At 39.8% G+C, this 21,769-nt stretch overlaps 1 protein-coding gene across 1 annotated transcript in view; it reads right to left on the bottom strand.

Annotated features, from left to right (window-relative positions):
* Positions 1-10,363, bottom strand: part of eif3ea (eukaryotic translation initiation factor 3, subunit E, a) — a 41,928-nt gene extending 31,565 nt beyond the window's left edge. Inside the window, exons 1-5 of the mRNA XM_034697837.1 lie at positions 10,228-10,363; positions 7,710-7,827; positions 7,337-7,454; positions 4,673-4,715; positions 2,922-3,026 (exon numbers count right to left, since the gene is read on the bottom strand). Of these exons, the coding sequence (XP_034553728.1) occupies positions 2,922-3,026; positions 4,673-4,715; positions 7,337-7,454; positions 7,710-7,827; positions 10,228-10,317 (474 nt within the window). The 5' untranslated portion in view covers positions 10,318-10,363. The remainder of the gene's footprint in view (positions 1-2,921; positions 3,027-4,672; positions 4,716-7,336; positions 7,455-7,709; positions 7,828-10,227) is intronic.
* Between the last annotated feature and the right edge of the window lie 11,406 nt (positions 10,364-21,769).

The raw sequence follows: 21,769 nt of genomic DNA, 5'->3' as shown, positions 1-21,769 counted from the left end.
CAGGTGATTTGTAATGTCTGAGAGGCACAGAGTCCCCGTCGTGTCACGTCATAAACTGCAGGGGAACACGGTGAGACAAAGTTGACTGGAAATAAGCTACAGGGTGAAGTCAACAAAACATCAGCACCTGCTTTCAACTTCTATGAAAAACCTGAAACCTCAACATCCACAAGTGTCTGGAGGCTCCCACTGCCCTGGAAAATTCATCACCTCAAAATTGCCACTACCTGTAAAAATGTAGAACTTCTGTAATCAAAGAGGAGATCATTACAGAAGGTACATCAAATTACATGGAGGGACCGAACTCTCCAATGACTCAGACGTCATGTTTAGTCTTAACAGTCCACAGTCTTTTCAGGCGAGCAGCCTGTTCACCGCCTTGTTCATCTTTCACTCATTTCTGAGGGCAAAAGGGAGACAAGCCACAAGTGCCAGAACCAAGGCAACAAGTCTGTGTGTTTATACAGGAAATAGGGAGTGTGCATATGAACTAACAATAACACTTCCAGAACTCTGAGAGCTGTTATTATCTTTTTCTGTGAAACATTTGTTGACATTATTCAATTTTTAAACCCTATTGTCTTGACAACGTTTTAATCAAACTCTTTAAATTAGGGATGTAAATTTCAAAGTATTTTCCGTGATCGATCTTTGGAAATGTTAACCATCAATTATCGGTTAATCAATAAAAGAATGTAAAGGTTTTCCATGTCAAAAACATGCCAAATGCGTTTTTTCCCCTGAATCAAATTTTCCATCACGACACAATGTATATAACTGACAGTATTGAATATCTATGGATCATATTGAGGTGTTCAAAATGTTAAACATGCTGAATATCAACATGTGGAGCAGGCTCATAATGTCTGCGGACATACAGTCATAAAAGTGAAGGCTCACTTTTATGTCAATGCAGGGTCTTAGGCCTGACAGGTTATTTGCCAAAAACACGAGACAGTCCACATGTGAAGAAGACAGTTCACATGTGTAGAAGACAGTCCACATGTGAAGAAGACAGTTTACATGTGAAGAAGACAGTTCACATGTGAAGAAGACAGTTCACATGTGAAGAAGACAGTTTACATGTGTAGAAGACAGTCCACATGTGAAGAAGACAGTTTACATGTGAAGAAGACAGTTCACATGTGAAGAAGACAGTCCACATGTGAAGAAGACAGTTCACATGTGAAGAAGACAGTCCACATGTGAAGAAGACAGTTCACATGTGAAGAAGACAGTTCACATGTGAAGAAGACAGTTCACATGTGAAGACAGTCCACATGTGAAGAAGACAGTCAACATGTGAAGAAGACAGTTTACATGTGAAGAAGACAGTTCACATGTGAAGAAGACAGTTCACATGTGAAGAAGACAGTCCACATGTGAAGAGGACAGTTCACATGTGAAGAAGACAGTCCACATGTGAAGAAGACAGTCCACATGTGAAGAAGACAGTTCACATGTGAAGAGGACAGTTCACATGTGAAGAAGACAGTCCACATGTGAAGAAGACAGTCCACATGTGAAGAAGACAGTCCACATGTGAAGAAGACAGTCCACATGTGAAGAGGACAGTCCACATGTGAAGAAGACAGTCCACATGTGAAGAAGACAGTTTACATGTGAAGAAGACAGTTCACATGTGAAGAAGACAGTTCACATGTGAAGAAGACAGTCCACATGTGAAGAAGACAGTCCACATGTGAAGAGGACAGTTCACATGTGAAGAAGACAGTCCACATGTGAAGAAGACAGTCCACATGTGAAGAAGACAGTTCACATGTGAAGAGGCCCGATCTCTTTTTATTCACAATGTTCCCAGCGGAGAAAAAGCCGCGTTCAGAGCGCACTGAGGATCCGGGGACGGAAAGATTTCTCTCTGCCGTCTGCTTCATGCTGTGCATGTGTGACTCCTGTGACCTGTCCCTGACCCGTCATGCAGGGCGCCCACTCGCAAAGCAGCCGCCGATGTGCTTTTTTTCCACAGTCGAATGTTAATTTTCACAATCGAACCGCCGTTTTTTTTTTATATTCGAATATATATTCAAATTTAGAATATTCGTTGACAGCCCTAGTCAGAATCAGTCCGTCGGCAGAGAAAAAAAAGGCACTTTTAGTCACCTTCAGTCAGCTGATTCACATCGAAACATGCTTTAAACTTAAAACACCCCCCTGATAGCTGAATGTAATATGAGACCACATGATGTTTGATCCACGTGATACAAAATGGAATCAAAAAAATGTGTTTTAGTAAGTTCTTAATAATCAATTGTTGACATCCCTACTTTGAATGTATAAAGGTGTCTTCTTCATCCGGCTCATCATTCTAAACTTAGGAGAGAAAGGGCAGACTCATAAAGACAGCCCTAAATAATCAATGTGCAACTCCTCCTTTAATCACCTTGCAAAATGTGCGTAACCCTCCTGATGCAAACGCATAACTTAACCATACGCACAGAAGTCGTGACGAGGAGCTCTCTGGCCAGAGCACTCAAATCAATAAGCTGTCTACTGAGGCCCGCCCCGTGAAGAGACTACAGACAGATTATGCAGTCCGCCACTGATCACTTGGCCCAGTAAAAGATCCTACTCAAGTCTTGGAGCAGCAGTCTCCTCTTAATACAAAAGACGTGCGAGGAATTGAAGAGGCAATGACGTAAGCTCTTCACATTCAATTACTTCTAAGTGTTCTTTTCCTCTCCTGTGCAACGCTGGCCTTTTGAGGAATTAAAGCAATCTGGCCAACATAATGTGATGTTCAATTTTAATATGTCAGAGAAATGCCTCAAGCCAGTGTATTAATGAAGACAGTAAAACTCTACAGACGCTCTGTCAAGTGAGGTAAGGCGTAGAGTTATCAGAAGACATGAGCATTAATGTTAACTGGTGTTGGATGTCAGTGACAGAGGTAGTAAACTTACCAGGACACGGAAGAAGTAGAGGTACTCTGCTGCGCCAGAGTAGTTTCCACACTCGTACTGGAACTTGGCGTATCTGTAAAGTGTGTCCAAGTACTCCTGACGAAACTTCAGGGGAAAAGAAAGGGGATTGATGTCAAACTAAGTCAAACAAAACTTTGGCATATTCCCAAATTAAACTTTGTGCATGCTTTGTCATTGTTTAACAGTTGGGGTTAGAGCTGGGCGATATTGAAAATGATGTTATCGCTATAAAAGTCAAACTATTATTTCATTTATATGTAAAGGCAGATTGCTCCTGAGTGAAAGTTGAAGACAGTTTGTTTGCTTGTATCTGGATTTAGTTTTCTGATAAGCTTCTTGAATTCATCATATCTGACGAAGGAGCAGGTCTTTTGTGGAAGTTGAGATTTTTGTGACTTTTTTTTTGTAGATTCTTATTTTTTCTCAGGTTGAGGTTATTTGATTAAAAATGTAAAACAAAGATATATCACATTGTATTCTGCGTATCAGTTTATAGAGTATTGTTTTGAGTAATGCACTCCTTTTAAGGTTACTAAGGATTACAGGCAGAGTGGTATCTTTTCCCACAGTGCAGTGAATGCATCACGGTTATTCCCGCTGGTCGTGGTGGACATTAAACGTGTTCACAGCAGAATTTGTCTCCGTGCTCTTCCTTTATCCACATCCTGAAAGTATATTTAATGAAGTGTATGAAGTTAATAGTTAACGCTTCATAGTCTTTAACTTTGGGTGGCAACTGGCGTTTAAGGATTATTAGCGCCCCTCCCTTTCCAGCAGTTAGGGGGTGTAATTACAGGTTAAAATATATCACATATTTATCCAACATTTGTTATATCCAACATTTATTTCTATATTGAGAAAAATTATATCAAGATAATTATCATTTTCGAATTATCGCCCAGCCCTAGTTGTGGTGAAGAAATCACTTTTATTTGCGTTTCAGGGTTGAATTGTTGTAATCATTGTAAAAAGAAATATGTTACTTGTGAAATCTTAATCTTACATTTATTTGGAGTAATGTCTTTTTCCTGCGTTGGTGGTCAGCCACTACTAAATGAACACAATAAACCCTGCAGTATCATCTAAAGGGATGGTTTTGCAAAGACTGGCAAGAGAATATTTAACTTTTCAGACAAATCTGGCAGGAAGTGGTCGTGTGAACTAAATTAGAAATGCATATGTATATATAGGGCTATCATTTCAAACCTTCTAGATCCCTATATATAACTGTCCTTCTTGCTGTTTAGTATCTCACAGCAGTGTGCCCTGACGTCAGTATTCAGCAGAACTGTTACAGGCAAGTGGGTACTCTGGGCCGCCCAAGCCTTTCCCACAGACTGCTGCGAGGCCCACAGCCAGGGCTGTGAGGAGGTGCACTGAGGACAGCGTGCAGGTCAGCGGGATACCGGAGTGGGAGGGGCCCAATGTAGGGGAGAGGAAGAAGCCAAACATCATGGTAAATATAGAACCTCCAGCATTCTTGCGGCTCTATCCACGAGTCCCGAGCTAGTCCGTTTATTCTTAACAATTCACCACAGAATGTAAATGTCCACAGAATTTGTGCAAGCCATACAAACCCCCAAAATGAGTTAAGAGTTTTGGGAAGTAATTCTGCGTTTCCCTACTTGGCCTTCCCCTCCCACTTTGCCCCTAAAACAACCATGGGTTCACACAAGAGCCATGGGAAATGCAATGAAGAAGTGAGATGTCAGCAAATGAGGCCAACTTACGTTGTGTTTTTCTGCCAAATAGTCAAAGAGCATTCGTCCATCTCTGCAAAAAAAAGAGAAAAGCAAGACAGTTCCTGTAGTTAGAGGCTGTTTAACTTGAGTTGCTATTTGGCTGCCGTCCTGGTGTTATGCGTCCTATTCAGGTATATTTTTCCACTTCTGGTATAACTCAAGGGCTGCATATAAAGGGAGACCATTTGACTTTTAAAACAGTGTGATAGTCTGTTTATTACATTTGGTTTGGCTACTTCAAATCTATGCTAGCCATGTCTAGCAAAATGATGTCTAGTGAGGAAAGAAGCCTTTGAGACCCCATGGCTTTGTCAAAACAAAGGAATGCAACGACTCGTCAAAATATTCAAATCCAAACTGCATGTCATATCTCTGAGTGTAAACTCGTATCTAACTTCTCTGTGGACAAACACTGAACTATGTGATGGGTAGGGTTTGCTTACTTATAGAGTGTGAATAGTGATTTTTTTCAGCTAAGGCAGGACTCTTTACTGCTTCAGACAGGTCGTCTCTGCTGATGGTCTAGATAAGTTCCTGGGTGAGGAATGTCAGCCTGCTGTTCATTGCTGGAACACAGATCCTGATAGTAAATCTGAGCTACTGGCCATACCATACATGTCAGTACAAAAATGCCTTTTTACTTTTACACCATATGTCAAACTGCACTGCAGATGTATCGCTAGTCACAGACACAAAACAGGCAAAATATTATCCATACAATGTTTGGGGCTTTACAAAATATTTTGGGATCTAGATGAGAGGCAGCTGCTGACTGAGATGTTCAGCAAGTGGACACTGACAAAGTCTGCACAGCATTACTGCCACCTTCTGCACTGAGAAAGTCAAGAAGCCATCAACAGCAGCGTGTTGACTTCACTGTTGGTTTTCAATGCCTCAGTGAGAGATCAACCTAACAGAAGTCATAATCAAAATCATGTGTCTAATAATGACAGATTGTGTATAAAACAACATTAGTATGATTAACTTTGATGGCTGGGCTTTGTTTCTGGTTCTGAAAAAAGCCTGACGAGCCCAGAAACCAACAAACGACACTAAGAGCAATAGGTTTTTATTTCAGTTTTATTACCGTTAAATACTTTGTAGATCCCTTTAAATTAACCCTCATCTAAAGGGGTTCAAATGGCAACCCACTAGATGATCCTCTAATCCAGAAATAATGTTAAAAACAAGCAACCGCATCATGTATTATTAAGGCCACAACGGGGGATAGAACTGTTGCATGTTCTTTGGCTTCACAGCAAATCTTTATCCATCACAGATGAGCGTCCTATTGTTTTACAAATTGAATGGTAAGAGGAGAAACGATATATAACGTACGACAGACACAAATGATTATTTGAAAGGGGAGAAATGTTCCTTACTAAGTACTGACAGCACTCATAATACATTGACATGGAGCCATCATCAGACTTCAGACCTCAAATAATAGATGCTACAAAAGTGTGTCTTCAGTTAAGGCTGATTTATACTTCTGCGTCGCCCCTACGCAGCAGTGGCTGATGCGGACATGAGCACCACATACTTGTGCGTCGATGTGTCCGTGCCGCCCAGTAATACATCGCCGAAACGCTTGAGGGCAGTGCGGTCTCTCTTACCTCTTTTCAACCAATGCAAACCAGGTTGTATTTCCGGGCTGGTGCTCACGCTGGTTCAGAGCTGGTTGAACTCGCGAACCAACATAGCACCGTTTTTTCCCCAACTGCTCGAGCACGTGGAAGATGTAGGTCATGACGTCAGATTTACGTGGCCGCTTTTCTCAGAAGCACAAGCAAACTTTCCCTCACAACAACAACGATGGCGGAGAACAGCAGCTTGTCTCCTTGGCCGACCACTGCTTTGCCTTGGAGTCCATTAGTCTCTTTTATTTTATGCATTGCAGGACAATGGAGGAAACACGTTTGGTTTGTGTTTTTGATCACGGCAACACCACCCTTCGCCCCTCGCCCCTGACGTAAGCGGTTCACGGTTCTAGACTAGCAAAGACTTGGAGCCACTCTGGAACCGGTTTTCCTGGCCGGGAGCCGGTTCACTCAATGTGTAAACACGAAAACCGTTTCTCAATTGAGCGCTGGCTCCGAACCGGCCCTGAAAACGACTCATGTTGCTGTTTATCATACAGACATGATTACATGAAGAACAGAGAGGAGGAGATGAAATACACGGCAGATGTGCGGCTAATGAGCGGGGATCCCGGAAGTGCCGAGTGGACCAATCACAGGGCTTGCAGTCCACGTCAATTCTATGTGTAGCTACATTTTGATGGAGGTGCACGCCAGCTACTTGTGTAGCGTACGCTACGCCATCGATTCGACGCAGAAGTATAAATCAGCCTTAAGCGTAGTGGAAAGAGCTAAAAATTAAAATTGAATATGTATGCACATTTTCCTCAGATAAAAAGGACTGATTATAACTAGTTTAATCCCTATGGACGGCAAAACAGTCTTAATACATGTTTCTATTCTATCTCAATGAAAAGGCAGGTTAGTGGTCTCCTCAAGTAAAACCAGAGATACCTCAGGTTTGTCCATCTCACTAAACCCTATCATTCATGGCCTAATATGATCTAAGACAACAACTTTCTAAAAAAGAAAAACCATACTGTGAATAAAAAAATGCATGTGTATATTTTACCTGGTGGACTGCATCTGCCTTGTTGTCTCTGGGTCCTCAAACATTTTCACAATGGGTTCGGTCTCTGACTGCAGCTGTTTAAGCTGAGCCACAACCTCTGTCCTCTTCTCCCTCAGAGCTGACGCAGAGATGAGAAAGAAAGAAAGCCATTAGCTGAAGCAAAGCTGTAATCTAAAATGTACAGAGTCGGCATCTTTGCACTGAAAACAATGTAAAACAAAGTTTACTGCTAAATCCATTCAGAGCAGAGTGAGTGGCACAGCACAGTAAAACCTTTACGCTTTGTTTTCAGTAATATGACTCTTCCTCTGTGTGTGTGCTGCTGAGGAAGTGTGGACAAGGAGTGTGCATCCACCAAGTGTAAAATACTTACTATGGGGAATTTCCTTCTCGGGGAAAAGGCTTCTGTGCACATCCATGGCGAAGTCCACCATGTTTGTGTCACTGAGGAGGTCCAGCTTTCCATTAAGCAGCTCCTGCTCATTGTAGATCTAAAGAACATGGGCAATAATAGGAAACAGAGATGAGGGGGATGTTATGTACAATGTTTGGTACAGTGTTATTATCTACAGATAGGCTGGAAGGAAAAGGTTACAATGACTGATATGTTATGTTTCCAGTATATAAATTAATACAAGGCCCCAATTATTTGCTGGAAATTGAGTTAAGCCTATTTTTATCTATCAACCCCCCTCAGGCACTCTGGGTAATGTGAATTATCTCAGGCACCCAGGCATGCTGGTTATCATTTACATGTCTAAAACAAAGACAGTTGACAATCGCTTCAATCCAACTTGTGCTGAGCAGTTCAGTTATTAAAAAGGGATCAATGTTAAGTTAGCTTTCCAGTTTCACTGGGAAGGCTGACTTTCAGGGGACATTAGGGTTGACACCTTGGATTTGTGAAAAAAAGGGACACTCGACCAAGTGTTTGGGGTGGAGGACTCGGCCACTATTACCAGTTCAGACTGACCAAATGAACATACAATTGGGACATAGGACACTGGTAAGCTCTGCCGCTGCAATCTTGTCTTCTTCTGGTGAACCTGTTTCGGTCATAAAAGTTGCAATGACTGCCTGTTTTTGTTTGTTTGATTGATTCCACAGCTTGATGCTTTTTTGTTTTTGTGTGGATGTCCGATGTGTTTTTCCCTTCATGTTTTAAAGAGATTTTCTCCAGACACCAAACGCAATTGCCTCCCTGGGTCGGCAGTACCCGTTCAAACTCTGACAGAGTCGCCCAGTCAGGATTGTAACTAGTATATGGTTTATTCACACTCTGACAGTGTCGCCCAGTCAGGATTGTAACTAGTATATGGTTTATTCACACTCTGACAGTGTCACCAGTCAGGATTGTAACTAGTATATGGTTTATTCACACTCTGACAGTGTCGCCCAGTCAGGATTGTAACTAGTATATGGTTTATTCAAACTCTGACAGTGTCACCAGTCAGGATTGTAACTAGTATATGGTTTCTTTTGTGCTGGTGTCTTGCATGCATTTGCTCCATCTCCTTCCTCGTCAGTCGTCTCTCCTCTCATTTCAAACAGAGACACCAAAAGTTGGTGAAAAGAAGACCTCAGCGCGGAGTACGTCGGTCAATTCAGCTTCCTGTCTCTCTTTGGTCAAGTTTCCCTCCCTGCTTGAGACGATTTGAGTGCTAGGGCGCGCGTGTGTGTGACGTACACAAAGACAGGAAGAAAACAGAGACAATTTTAAATAGCCGCAGAAGCACAGGGGACCTTTCTAGACTACAGAACGAAGGGAATCATGGGGTTTTTGCAGTTTCCCCCAAAAATGGGACAAATTGTGTCCCGGGAAAGATTTCCATTTTCCTGGGACAGCTGTTGAAAAAAAGAGAACAATTCTGGGAAAAACAGGACGGGTGAAAATTCTAGGGGATGTAGTGGGCCTCTATTGTTCTGACTAGCCAAGAGATTTTATTATTTTCAAGATAATTTCATCGTTTGTGAGAGCCAACAGGTCTGATTGTTTCCACTACAGGTGTGGTGATAGGACGTGTGTCCCTGGCACCATGTAAATACTTTCATTAAAGGTATGAGTAACGTTAGGTGAGGTAACGTTGGGGACACTGTTTATCAGGGTTAAGTACCATTGAAGACACCGGATCATCCTAGAAGGGAGGCATTGGTAGCAACGCACAACAGCTATAAGCAACCTACTTCCTCGAGTTTATAAAGTAACCAAAACAGTGCTTTCCCATCACCCTTCTTTATAATCAGATAGGACCAAACAAGAATAGACCGGCGTAATTCGGCTTAGGTATGAGTGATAATGTCTATGTGTAGCTCGGGGCCTGATGCCTTTCTGAGAAGAGTTAGGGAAGTGTAACGTATTAGAACTTTCAACTTTGATTCAATGTGTTTATTTGAGCTAGTGCCTTCAAATAAGAAGCAGCAGCACACCCAAATTTAGCAATATCTCAAAAACCGCGTGGTTTGTCTCACTATAGTGAAGCCGGCAACAATGAAACCCATGACTTCCGGAACATTCCTTTCAAATGCAAACTCAATTCAAACATGCATCATAAGACCGTGTTTGGAAAGACTTAATGTGACCTATTCTGCATTATCATAGCATTCAATAATAATTCCCCTACACACAATTATACTTCATTTAACATACTGTTCTTCGCCATGTATTTGCGCAAGCTTCATATCTTCCACATCAGTTTATGCTTTTATTTTGAAAGGAGTAAACTACATTTCCGCCCGCACGACGTTTACGTGTTGCGAGCTTTACACGGCTTCTGAAAATGTGGCAAGCTCCCCCACGTATGTTGTCTTTACGACCGGTTTAAAGCCTTTTATAGACTCTTAAAATACTAAAAACATGTACCGAAGCCTTTATACTTATTTTTAGTTCGTACCTCTTTGACAGACAAGAACTCCAGCAGAGGAAAAACGAGATGACGGTCGAGAAAGTGGGCAATTTTGGTGGTGAGGTCGTATTCCGCCATCTTTGCTCCGAAGGAAAGGAAGTGATCGAATGATCCGGCGCCTTACGTCACGCGGGGACTGGCCAATCAGAGACAGTCTCAGCATCCTCAATGAGGAAAAGCTCTACAGTAGAGGAGCTGTGATGCTGATTTAGCAGAACTACTGTGTTCTTTATCGATGATCAATTACAATTTTATGATAGATAGATAGATAGATAGATAGATAGATAGATAGATAGATAGATAGATAGATAGATAGATAGATAGATAGATAGATAGATTCCTCTTTAAATCTTTATATTTTTATTTTATATTTCTGTAAATAATCTGTAGTCATCTGTAAATATTTTGAAAAGCTAAATGAAATTATTTTCATTATTATTATTGTTAGTATTATTGTTGTAATGATTTGTATTATTGTTATTATTGTTGTTATTTTTATGATTAGTATTTTATTATTCATATATTTTCTTTCTTCTAAACTTCCATACTAAAAAAATGGTAAACCTGCACAGCTCTGTTAGTTTAACATTGATCTTTGGTATTCTTTAATTGTTTGTTATTTTGTGTTTCATTTCTATTTAAGCTTTAGCAATGATATCATATGTTTTCCATGCTAATAAAGCCCTTTGAATTGAATTGAGATAGATAGATGGATGGATGGATGGATGGATGGATGGATGGATGGATGGATAGATAGATAGATAGATAGATAGATAGATAGATAGATAGATAGATTTTCAACATATGAATAGTAGAACTTTTTTTTTTTAAATACTTAATTATAGTTTTTTCAGAGGACATAGAACATTCAGAAAGTTAACAAAGAAGAACATATCCCCCCTCCCCCATCCCATTATACAAACAAAAACAAAACAAAAAACAAAAACAAGACGAAACAAGCAACAGAAAATAGCAACAAAAAAAAACAAAAAACAATCAGACAAACAAACAAACAAAAACAAAAAACACATGTACCATAATCTGTGTAGCACTGTAAATTACATATTGCTATGGTCATCCTTTTGTGCAATTATAATGTGTAATTAAAAGGCAAAGGCATTGAGGTGTCATGTGGGCCTTCTAAGAGCTGTGATGTAATCAAGGAAGGGCTGCCATATCTGTTCAAATCTGGTTGTTTTGCCCATCAGCTCATATCTAATTCTCTCCTTATATAAGGTACTGGAGAATTCTGTAAGCCAGGCCTCAAAGCAGGGCGGTCCCTCCTTGTTCCGAACTTTTAGAATCAGTTTTTTTGCAAGTACCATTCCATATTGAATGGAGGAGGATTTCCAACGGCTTAGAGCTTCCAGCTGTTGCGACCAGTCGAGAAGGGCTGTTTCTGGGTTTGGAGGAAGATTATCTCCATAAACTTCCGAATAGAACAACATTTTTTAGTTTAATCAAATTACGTGAGTTCTAATTCAATCCTTTACGACAAATATGTTTCTATGTAATTATTACAAGTACTTCAGGAATGTGAAATGTGGGTTAGGTCTACTGTATGTTACAGCTGTTACAGTGACACTTAATATACATTCCTGATGTGGCTATATTAATAGAATATCAATCATATTTTACCCATTCATTCTTGCTCATGAATGGAAATGGGTTTTTTTTCAATGGCCTCTCAGAAGGATGCATGACTGTGACTTGTAAACCTTTCAAAATGCCCATAATTTCCTTGCTGTGTTGATACAGTGAAACTTTTCATGTATAAAGAGGGATCCACATGAAGGTTTTGTTGAATTTGAAAACATAGGCTTTCCACCAGACACCACCAACATTTCTCCTTAAGGTCTGTGTGACTGTGTATGACTTCTTTATGGCACGGAAAACCATTTTTTGGGCAAACATAGTCATGATGAACCCAAACTAGAGCACCTTCTACGTTTTTAATGAAAACAACCACATCGTTTCCAATCATTTGACTTTTCCACGAGGTTAGAATGTCTTCACTGTGCATCCGAACCATCCTCCTCTCTCTTCCTTCACTTCAGCACATGTCTCATAAAGGTGCTTCTCTGTAAACCATACCAGGCTGACAACTGCCAGTAACAGCTTCTCAATGGCCCATCTCTAATAGGTTTAACTAAAACCTTGTTCTCCTCACAACCACCAAGCACTGTCTAGTATTCTTGCACAATTCCTCCCTTGTTACCTCTCTCCCTCCTTTCTACTCCCTCTTCTCCCTGCCGCCTGACTGCAGGTAGAAATGAGTCATAAACAGACACCACTCACCATGGCCAGTTACTGTTTTACTGGGTGCCTCTGACACAGTCAGCTCTGGCTCAGTGACAGCTCGCTTAGATTAATAAAAAAGAAAACATAGCCTGCACTCTGCAAGCTGAAGCCTTCTTTGTGTCATCTGCTTAATTTCGGGGAAATGTTTTGCAGTGAAAAAAGAGTCACCCACACAATCATTCGGTGAGTTTGGCAAGTACCACATGGAAATGTGTCTCTATTAGATCATTCAGTGACTTATATCAAAGAATGAAAAGCTCCAGCCGGTTTGGCTGCCATTGAGTTGGCTTTATAAGGTCAAACAGAAATACTTCCTCTTTTAGTGTTTTTTATGAGTTTTCATTAATGTAAGCAGCCGTGAATTTACCTTGTGTGCATTTCCTCATGCTCATGTTTCTTGGTGTGAAAAGTGTGAAACTCTTAACTCTGAGTTCCTGTTTAGTGTTATCGTGAAAGATTCAAAACGTTGTTCATAATAAAAAAAGAGTTCTACTTAACATTTGTGTTTTCCATAATTGTCGTATTTTATGCAAACCCATTTTTAAAAAACGACACATACTTGACTTTATTTTCAGACTGTTAAAGTTAGACACTAAAGGTCACTAGGAAGAGGGCCTCACAGACAGCACAGGTACTTTTGTTTATCTGTTGACTGATGGTTCACTTCTTTTACTTTTATGGGAGAGCATTTTTTATTAGTTAATGTGTTCTTGTTTGCTTAAAGTAAGTATCATTTTACCTCATGTGCAAAGTAATGGAAACACATGAAAAAAATCAAATGAAATGCTTTTCATGAAGGTAAACTTTTTCTCATATGAGGACAGCAGATCTGTAGCTATATGAGGGTTCCATTCATCTGTGTGTTGGTGATGCTCAATACAAGTTCCCTAAAGCACATTAATAAAGTCTGAGAATACAATAATATCACTTCATAAAATACTCATGGTGAAATTTGAGGACACATTTGGACTACCTTTACAGATACTATTGCCAATGTGTATTAGATCAGGGGTTCCCAAACCTTTCAGCCCGTGACCCCAAAAATATAGGTGCCAAAGACTTGTGACCCCCACTGTCCCTCGAAGAGGTTAAATGTTTCTTCAAAATTGGTTTACCTACATGCACATGTGGCTATTTCCTGTGCTGCTGTGAATTAACCTGCTGCTACTGATCCTTTTGTTAATCAACAGTTAGCTAACCCTAACTTTAGGAGTCATCTGGCAACAAAGAAAGGCAGAAAACTAATGAAATGTACTTATTTGCAGGGTTTTATTTCAAATGTAACTATTTGTGTCTACATTTTTACAATAATGGGTAAAATAAGCAAGTTTAGCTAATTGAAAAAAAAAATTGAAAAAATTGGAAGACATATCGGGACCCCAATTGGTGTCTCGCGACCCCCCAGGGGATCCCGACCCACACTTTGGGAACCCCTGTATTAGACAATAATTTTCCTTTTTATGGCTTATCTAAAGTGGCTTAAAAAATACCAAATACTTTCCCCCCTGATTTTTCCTCAACCCTTCCCATCATCCTAGTAATCTTCTTATAGTCACTAACCATGCAGTAAATCCTCCATGTGTCCTTCCAACCTAATTTTACAGAAAAATAATCAAAACCCCATAATAGTTCCTCCATGCAATGTAAACACATTGAATATATTGTCAGTTTCCAGTGTAATGTGAGTTGTGTGCTTGCATTTTGGTTGCAGGCAATAATACTTGTTATTACACAATATTGAATTAGGAAGCTGTGGGAAAAACCTACACCGGACCAGACAAAGCCAATAAGCATTCTTAGGTAGGTTCAACACCACAAACTAAATCCAACATGACAAGAAATCAAGTATCTTAAACACTGATATGAAGGCCAAATTGCTTTGGTTTCTCTTGTTTCAACCAGCCAAAAAGAAAGGTGCTTGGGAGGAAGTACTTTGGGGAAAAACATGTGCCGGGGATTTTCTTTTCTTCTGTTACATATTGCCCAGTTTTCTTCTCCTGACGCTACACTAATGTTATCCCTGATCACATGGACTCAATTAACATTAAACCTAGCCTTCACTCTTTGAATACTCACTGTGAAGACTTCCTCCTTCTTAAAAAAACGGAGGGTATTTAGTTAACTGTTTGTGCTTTCTGTCTTCCTGTTCAAAGCTAACTCTACATTGCCTCGTATATTTGTTCTACAGGTCTCTGATGGAGTGTGCTGAATTTTTAAACCCAACAATCCTATCCATTGAAAACAAAAAGAGTCTGAACAATGCTTAGCCATTGTGTTTTGGTCCTCTGTCAGCTTGCTCATCCATCCCCTCAGAGAAAAGCAAAGTTAAACCCATTATTGGCAGAGAGTTGGGAATTGGGTAAAGGGTGATTGAGAAAAACAATAAAGCATTCAGGGGGACTGATCAGAGTTACTTCCACATATTACAGTACATATTGTCCACTGCAGGAGAAGGCATCTGGGGCAGTTAGCTTGTAGAATAATGAAGAAGGCATGATGGTGATGAACAGTTGAATGGCGTTGTAGGGGATATGTTTACCTATCAAGATGGCAATATCAATGCCACCCTCGGCCTCATATCTGTGTGGCCATAAGAAACTGGAGCTAACTAAAGGTTTGCTTAGCTTAGCATGTAGACAAGCAGATTTTTTCTTGTCTTTTTGTCAGCATAAGGCAATCAAATAATCTAGCTCAATGGCTCCTAAAATGGGATCTGGACCTCCTGGGGGTCAAGAGACACAGATGGGGGATAACAAGATGCCGCTCACATGCAAGAGCGCCGCTGATTCAGGACCATATGATTGTGACTGATTCCAAACCGGTCCTCAGCACATGGTTTGTGTTTTGCACTACATCAACTCATGTCTCACTCAGAGGTAAGAAAACACCAAAACATTCTCATAGTGAAAGTTAAAAACACAAACAAACATGAAATGTACGTTCAGGAGGCGGGCAGAACGGCAGGACGGGATTTGATTGGTTTCATCATTTGGCTCCTGATGGCAGGGATTGGTTGGTGTTTTCCCAGGTTTACTCCGGCTGTAGATAGCAGCTTTTTTTTTTTACCTCTTTTTTAAGAACACATTATGTGTTGATTGACACAGCAAGATGTAGGCAAAGGTAGGCTCATTTTCTACAGATTACCATGAATTAGTTAAGGATTAAGCTGGTATTAAACTTTCAGAAGCACAAAAATTCATCTGTGTGTCTCAATATCAAATATTGTATGTCCTATTATATCACTACAACAGTATTAAACTGAAAGCTCATTGTTGTCTGTTTCTACTCTTCTTTAAATTACTTTAAACTAGTATCATGGCTGTATTTACTGTACTCTCTGATTGGTCTATTAGCGCTTGCGAGCGACAGTGAGTAAGGTTGAACCACTTAAAGGTACAGAGGGAGTCACTGGTCTCTGGCCCTGTTGTTTTAGGGGTCTGAAAATTTGGGAACCACTGATCTAAGACATGACTCATTATAAAACTGGCACTCAGTTTTTACAACTTTATAACTTTGGTAGGAACAAATCAAAAAGCTGTCAAAGCTGTTTCATTTTCAGCAAGAAGACAGATAAAGCAAACATATCTTTTGACATGTTGGGAAAAATTCATACTTGTAGACGTGACATTACTGCATGCATGGCACTGATCTAGACTGAACTGAAAGACTGGAAATAATACTGAAAATGCCCCAAAATGATCTGGTTTGCTATTTTGGATACTTCCTCTTCTGACAGTGATTCAAGACATCTACCTGTCAAATGATTAGAATGTAACAGAAGCATCTCTTTGTTCATGTTCTGCTGCTGTTATTGGAGACAACCACATCTACAGGTCAAAACAATTACACAGTTTATAATAACCTTTCCTTTTAAAGAATAAATAGTCCTTATCAAAGGGTTCCAGTCTGATGAGTTGAAACCAACTTATCAAACTCTCACCTCACTGGTCAAGAGGTTCCCCGTCCGCCGAAATTCCATTTAAATAAGATTGGATGTGATATTGATCCTTAAAGGTGCTAGTTTTGTGTGTTTTGTTAACCTCAGACAAAGCCAGGCCAGCTGTTCCTCCTTATTTCCAGCATTTGTGCTAAGTTAAGCTTGCTTAACGAGCTGTAGAGAGCCGTTTGTAGAGTGCAGAAAAAAACATGTGCTGTCGATATTCTCATCTAGCTCTTTACAAGGAAGCAAATAAAAAGTTTCCAAATATGTCAAAAATGTGTTGGCCCATTGAGAAAATGCTTTTCAAATGTCAAAAATAACTGGAAATGTGACTCCTTCTTTACTTTGATTGTCTGGATTGAGTCCCTGGTGGTCTGCTCACTTACATAACTGTGTTTTGGCAATGTTTCTGCAACTTCGTTATCTTTGCTTTCCCCCTTGCCAAGCTGCATCGCTGTCAATCCAACCAACAGGGAGAGTATAACCAATGATTTTGGTTGAAGGCTTATCAAAACTTGCAACAAAGACTTTAAAAGTAGAATAAATACAAACAGTAATCCACCATTCTTGTCTCTGGAAATCAAAGCATTTGTGTGTTTTTGCAGGATAAAGCACTTTTAGCTAGTGGTGGCTTTGACCACACATGGTAGCCAGGTTCAAGTCTAGGATGCTGTCAGGAACACCAACACATTTCAGCTATCAGTTATCCATCACTCCCGAGTAAGTCTCACAGACAGTAGTCTGTGTCCTTAATGGGATAAACTTAAAGGGCGTTGCAGTGAGGGGCCAAATATTCCATGAAAAACCTCAGCTCTCCGGTTCCCTGAAAGCTTTCTTGGTCAACAAATGAATCCAAGAGAGGGAGAGGAGATGACACTGCCAAAGACACCCACCACTGGCTTCGTTCTAATATCTGTCAAAATATAAATCAATAAAACCTGAAGACAAATGACTCGGCGCTGGATGTTGCAAAGCCAAGCATCCCTGCTCTGAATCCGAATTGCAGCATCTCATATGAATTTCAATGATTCTTCTGTAAACTTTTTAGATATGCATCACCTCGCTCAGTGTGCGTGTCAGGTTATAAATCAGCGGCCCACACTCCTGATTCAGAGCCCAGTGCTGACTTCAGCACTGTCACACTCAATGGCAACAGGATGAAGGTTATCGACCAAGCCTATCAGCTGAAAAACAATGTAAACTTCCAGAGAGCACCCAATGGCACCGTGCATGGTAGAACATCTGTGCAACACATGTCTGCTGCACAAACAAGGGATGACTTATGCTCACACACATCAGCATTATCAGAGGGCACACAGGGGAGTCGATCGATATTTTACTCCTCTAATCCCTCCTCAGCAAACTCTGCTCCCGGTCGCTCCTCTTGTTATGCATAACTTCCCTTTTACTCTGCAATTTACCCTCAAAACATGACAGTGAACACAGCAATACCTCCATGCATATTACAAACACAAAGTAGTGGAACCTCTTATGTTATGCTTCGACTGTACCGAGGATGAGATGTGGGTATTCCTCTTGCTGTGGATTCTGAGTGTCTGTAATGATTGCTTCTTGTGTATTTGTGTGGCTAAGCGTAGGTCGCAGACTAAAACCACTGCTGGAAAAAAGGGAGAGAAAGTAATGCCAGTCAGAACCTAAGCATTTCAAACCTCAACTTGGACCCCCTAAGAGGTCTAAGCTCATACGCCATAAATTGGGACCAAAAAATGCAAAGAATGAATCTAACCAACTGCCACAACTTAAAATGAGGATGATGTGATTCTTGGAAATGTCCAAGAAAAGTTTCCAAAACTGGCTTAGAGGTGTAAAAATTGTCATATCACTGCCCAATACGCTCTTAGAATTCAACTTCTCCTCAGTGAGACTGAATGAGGGTTATGCAAGAATGGCTCAAAGTCAAGTCCTCAAACAGTTTTGGTATTTCAATACAATTCCAGGAGAATCCCAGAAATATGCTCACATGGAAGTCAAATTATGATCTCAGAAGTGATGAGTTTTTCTTGTACTGGATTAGCATCACTTCTCACGATAAACTTAGCCGCCTTTTACAGTGACCACTGATTTTTTCAAGTTAATCTCATGCCTGTCAGTGCTGCTGGATCAGTGTTTGAGTTCAATGTGAAGAGACTATGGGCCATAAAACCAATCTAGCAACACATAATATACTACATGTGGTAACTCTCCAATCCACAATAAGCAACCTCGCGACTATACGAGGTGTCAAGGGAGCAATACATCCTACTGTAACCTTCATACTGTGTGAGTTACATCAATTACCAGCGTGGGGCTGCTCTGACGTGGGGCTGAATATTGTTCTTGGCACAGAAGCCAAGAGAGAGAAGAGCAGGAGAGTGAGGAAGCATAATTGTGATGTGCCATAATTTCCCGCTCAGGGCCTCAGGTCAGAGGTACAGAAGAGGAGTCCATCAGAGGCAACGCGTGCTAAAGTCATCTGTGCAGAGTTATCCGCGGTGAGGTGAAAGCAACTTGGTCAGACAGAGAAACTAATCAGATTTCAAAGTAAACATTGGTGCTGCCGCCTCCAGAAGGTGAAGTCCAAACATTGTTGCTAATTGCATCTGTCTTCATTTTCCACAACTCTCTGTAAAACACCAACGACAGAGAAATTTAGATGGAACAGGAACTCTGTCAAAACCACAGAGAGCACCTTAACCTTACCTCAGATTTTACTCTATAACTGTTCATTTTAAGGATTGCCAACTCTGATTGCTTCTGTCAGAAATCAAAATATAATGCCTGTGAAGTGTTTCTGCTGGAAGATTTCTCTTTTTTATATGCATGGGGAGTGAAAGGGAAAATATATGCTTCTCCTGTGTGCCATATGTGGGGGCTTCCAGAGCGTGGAAACCTACGTAAGCAGTCAAGTCACACAGTTTGGGTTTTCAGATGGCTGCAATTGATCTCGTATATTGTGACATTTCTGTACAAGAGAGACGCTCCAAGTTAAACAGGCACGTCGTGTCAAGAGGCTTTTTTCACCACCACCACATCCAGCTGCATCTCAAAATTATGGACAGCTTGTTCACGGAGTGCTTTAACCATCATTTCCTGAAATCCCAGGAGTCACAGCTGCTGCACAGTGTTTATTGCAGGTCACCGTTAGGGCCCTGGCCTTCAGTGGCACCTTGACAGACAGGGGAAAGCCCTCTACCCTAAAGAACAGTGTACAATTGTTTTAATGTGGTTTCTTTGGTATTTTGTGTTCCAGCGAAAACCCAACCACATATCAACTGACTGCCATGTGCAGACTTAAGAATTACAAGTGCACAGATCGCCAAAGCTAAATGTAACCCAAACTGTACACAGTTTTGTTATTTGTTACTCTCTCACAGAGGACAACATTTTCTTGTGCACTTGCCAATTATTGATGATGCTAAGCTTTTTAACTTTGCCAGTGTCTGTTTGAAAAAAATCTCCTTGTTGCCCTTTGAATTAGAACATCAACAAAGTATGCATGACAGTCGGTTTTGTGCAGTGTGCAGCACTGGATATGACATCAGATCTCTGAAATGTCTAAGTAAGCAAGTTTGTGCTGTGCCCACATCAACAAGTGTGTAATGTGGTAAGAGAGAAATGTGTAAGCAAGCATACACAGGGAAGGGATGAGATTCACAGAAGCTCCTGAGGGAAATCAGGATATAATGGTCAATGTGCTTGGAAAGCACATTTCATATTTTCAGAGGAAGCTGATAGATTCTAGGCTCAGTGGACTGTCCTACCCAATACTTATAAGGGGATTATATAAAAATGGTAGTGGTGCATGAGAATGGCATCGTCTGGTTTCTAAATGTTTGCTGTAGCCTGTGAACCCTCATGCTGTTGCTGACTGCTGACATTTGGTGTACAAGTTCAGATTGACAGTTTACTTAAATCAGATTTAGTTTGTTCTGAAGCCAGACCATGCTCAGTTTGGGTTTCAAAGTCAAAATAGCCTGTGAACTCAGCATGGATTGAATTTGATTGAGCTATGCTGTTCTGTTGATTTTATGTGAGCTTTTAAAATGAGTCTTCATGACACCAAGGGAATCATTCATATTTATTAGTGCAGCTTGGGACCATATTATTATTATTATTATTATTATTATTATTATTATTATTAATAATAACATTATTGTTATTATTATCATTATTATTATTATCATTATTATTACTATTATTATTATTATTATTATTATTATTATCATTATTATTATTATTATCATCATTATTATTACTACTATTATTATTATTATCATTATCATTATTATTATTATTATCATTATTATTACTACTATTATTATTATTATTATTATCATTATTATTACTACTATTATTGTTATTATTATTATTATTATTATTATTATTATTATTATTAGCAGTAGTAGTAGTAATAGTAGTAGTAGTAGTACCTTTTTTTATGCAGAAAGATGCCGAAATTTTAATTCATGCTTTTATCATAAGCCGCATCGACTACTGTAACTCCCTTTTTACTGGTTTGCCCAAAAAGTCTCAAGAAACTGCAGCTTGTTCAAAACGCAGCTGCCGGAGTTTTAACACGAAAAAAGAAATCAGATCACATCACCCCTCTTTTAAAACTCTGCACTGGCTCCCTGTTTCTTTTAGAATTGATTTTAGAGTTATTTTACTTGATTTTAAAGCTCTTAACAGCCTTGCTCCTCCATACATCACTGATCTCCTGTCATTTTATGTTCCAGCCCGATCACTGAGGTCCTCCAATGCTTCCCTTTTAAATGTTCCTCGTGTGTCTCACACAAAGAGAGAGAGAGCTTTCTGTTTTTATGCCCCTAATCCCTGAACTCTCTGCCTTTGGACATCAAAACGGCGAGCTCTCTGGGTGTTTTTAAAACTACACTTAAGACTTACCTTTTTAATCTAACTTTTAATTTGGAGTAATTTATTTTTAACCCTGGACTGCATTATTATTATTTCAATCATCACTTTAACATTTATTTATCTTATTTAATTATCTATTTATTTCTTGTATCCATCTGATCTTGTTAACTCTACCTTATTTTTGTCTTTTCTTTCCACTCTTACTTATTTTATTAATTTTACTGTGTTAATTGTATTTTATTTCTAAGTATTTTATTTATAATAATGCTTTTTTAAATGTGCTGTTGTTTTCTGTCTCTCTGTTATTCTGTGAAGCACTTTGGGCTGCATGTTTATATGTGAAAGGTGCTTTATAAATAAAGTTGAGTTTAGTTCAATATTGTATTTCATTAATTATTTCTGAATAATCTCAAG

Source organism: Notolabrus celidotus, chromosome 12, assembly GCF_009762535.1.
Source record: "Notolabrus celidotus isolate fNotCel1 chromosome 12, fNotCel1.pri, whole genome shotgun sequence".
Lineage (NCBI taxonomy): Eukaryota > Metazoa > Chordata > Actinopteri > Labriformes > Labridae > Notolabrus > Notolabrus celidotus.
Note: the sequence above shows the minus strand (reverse complement) of the source record. Positions and strands in the feature narration are given on the sequence as shown.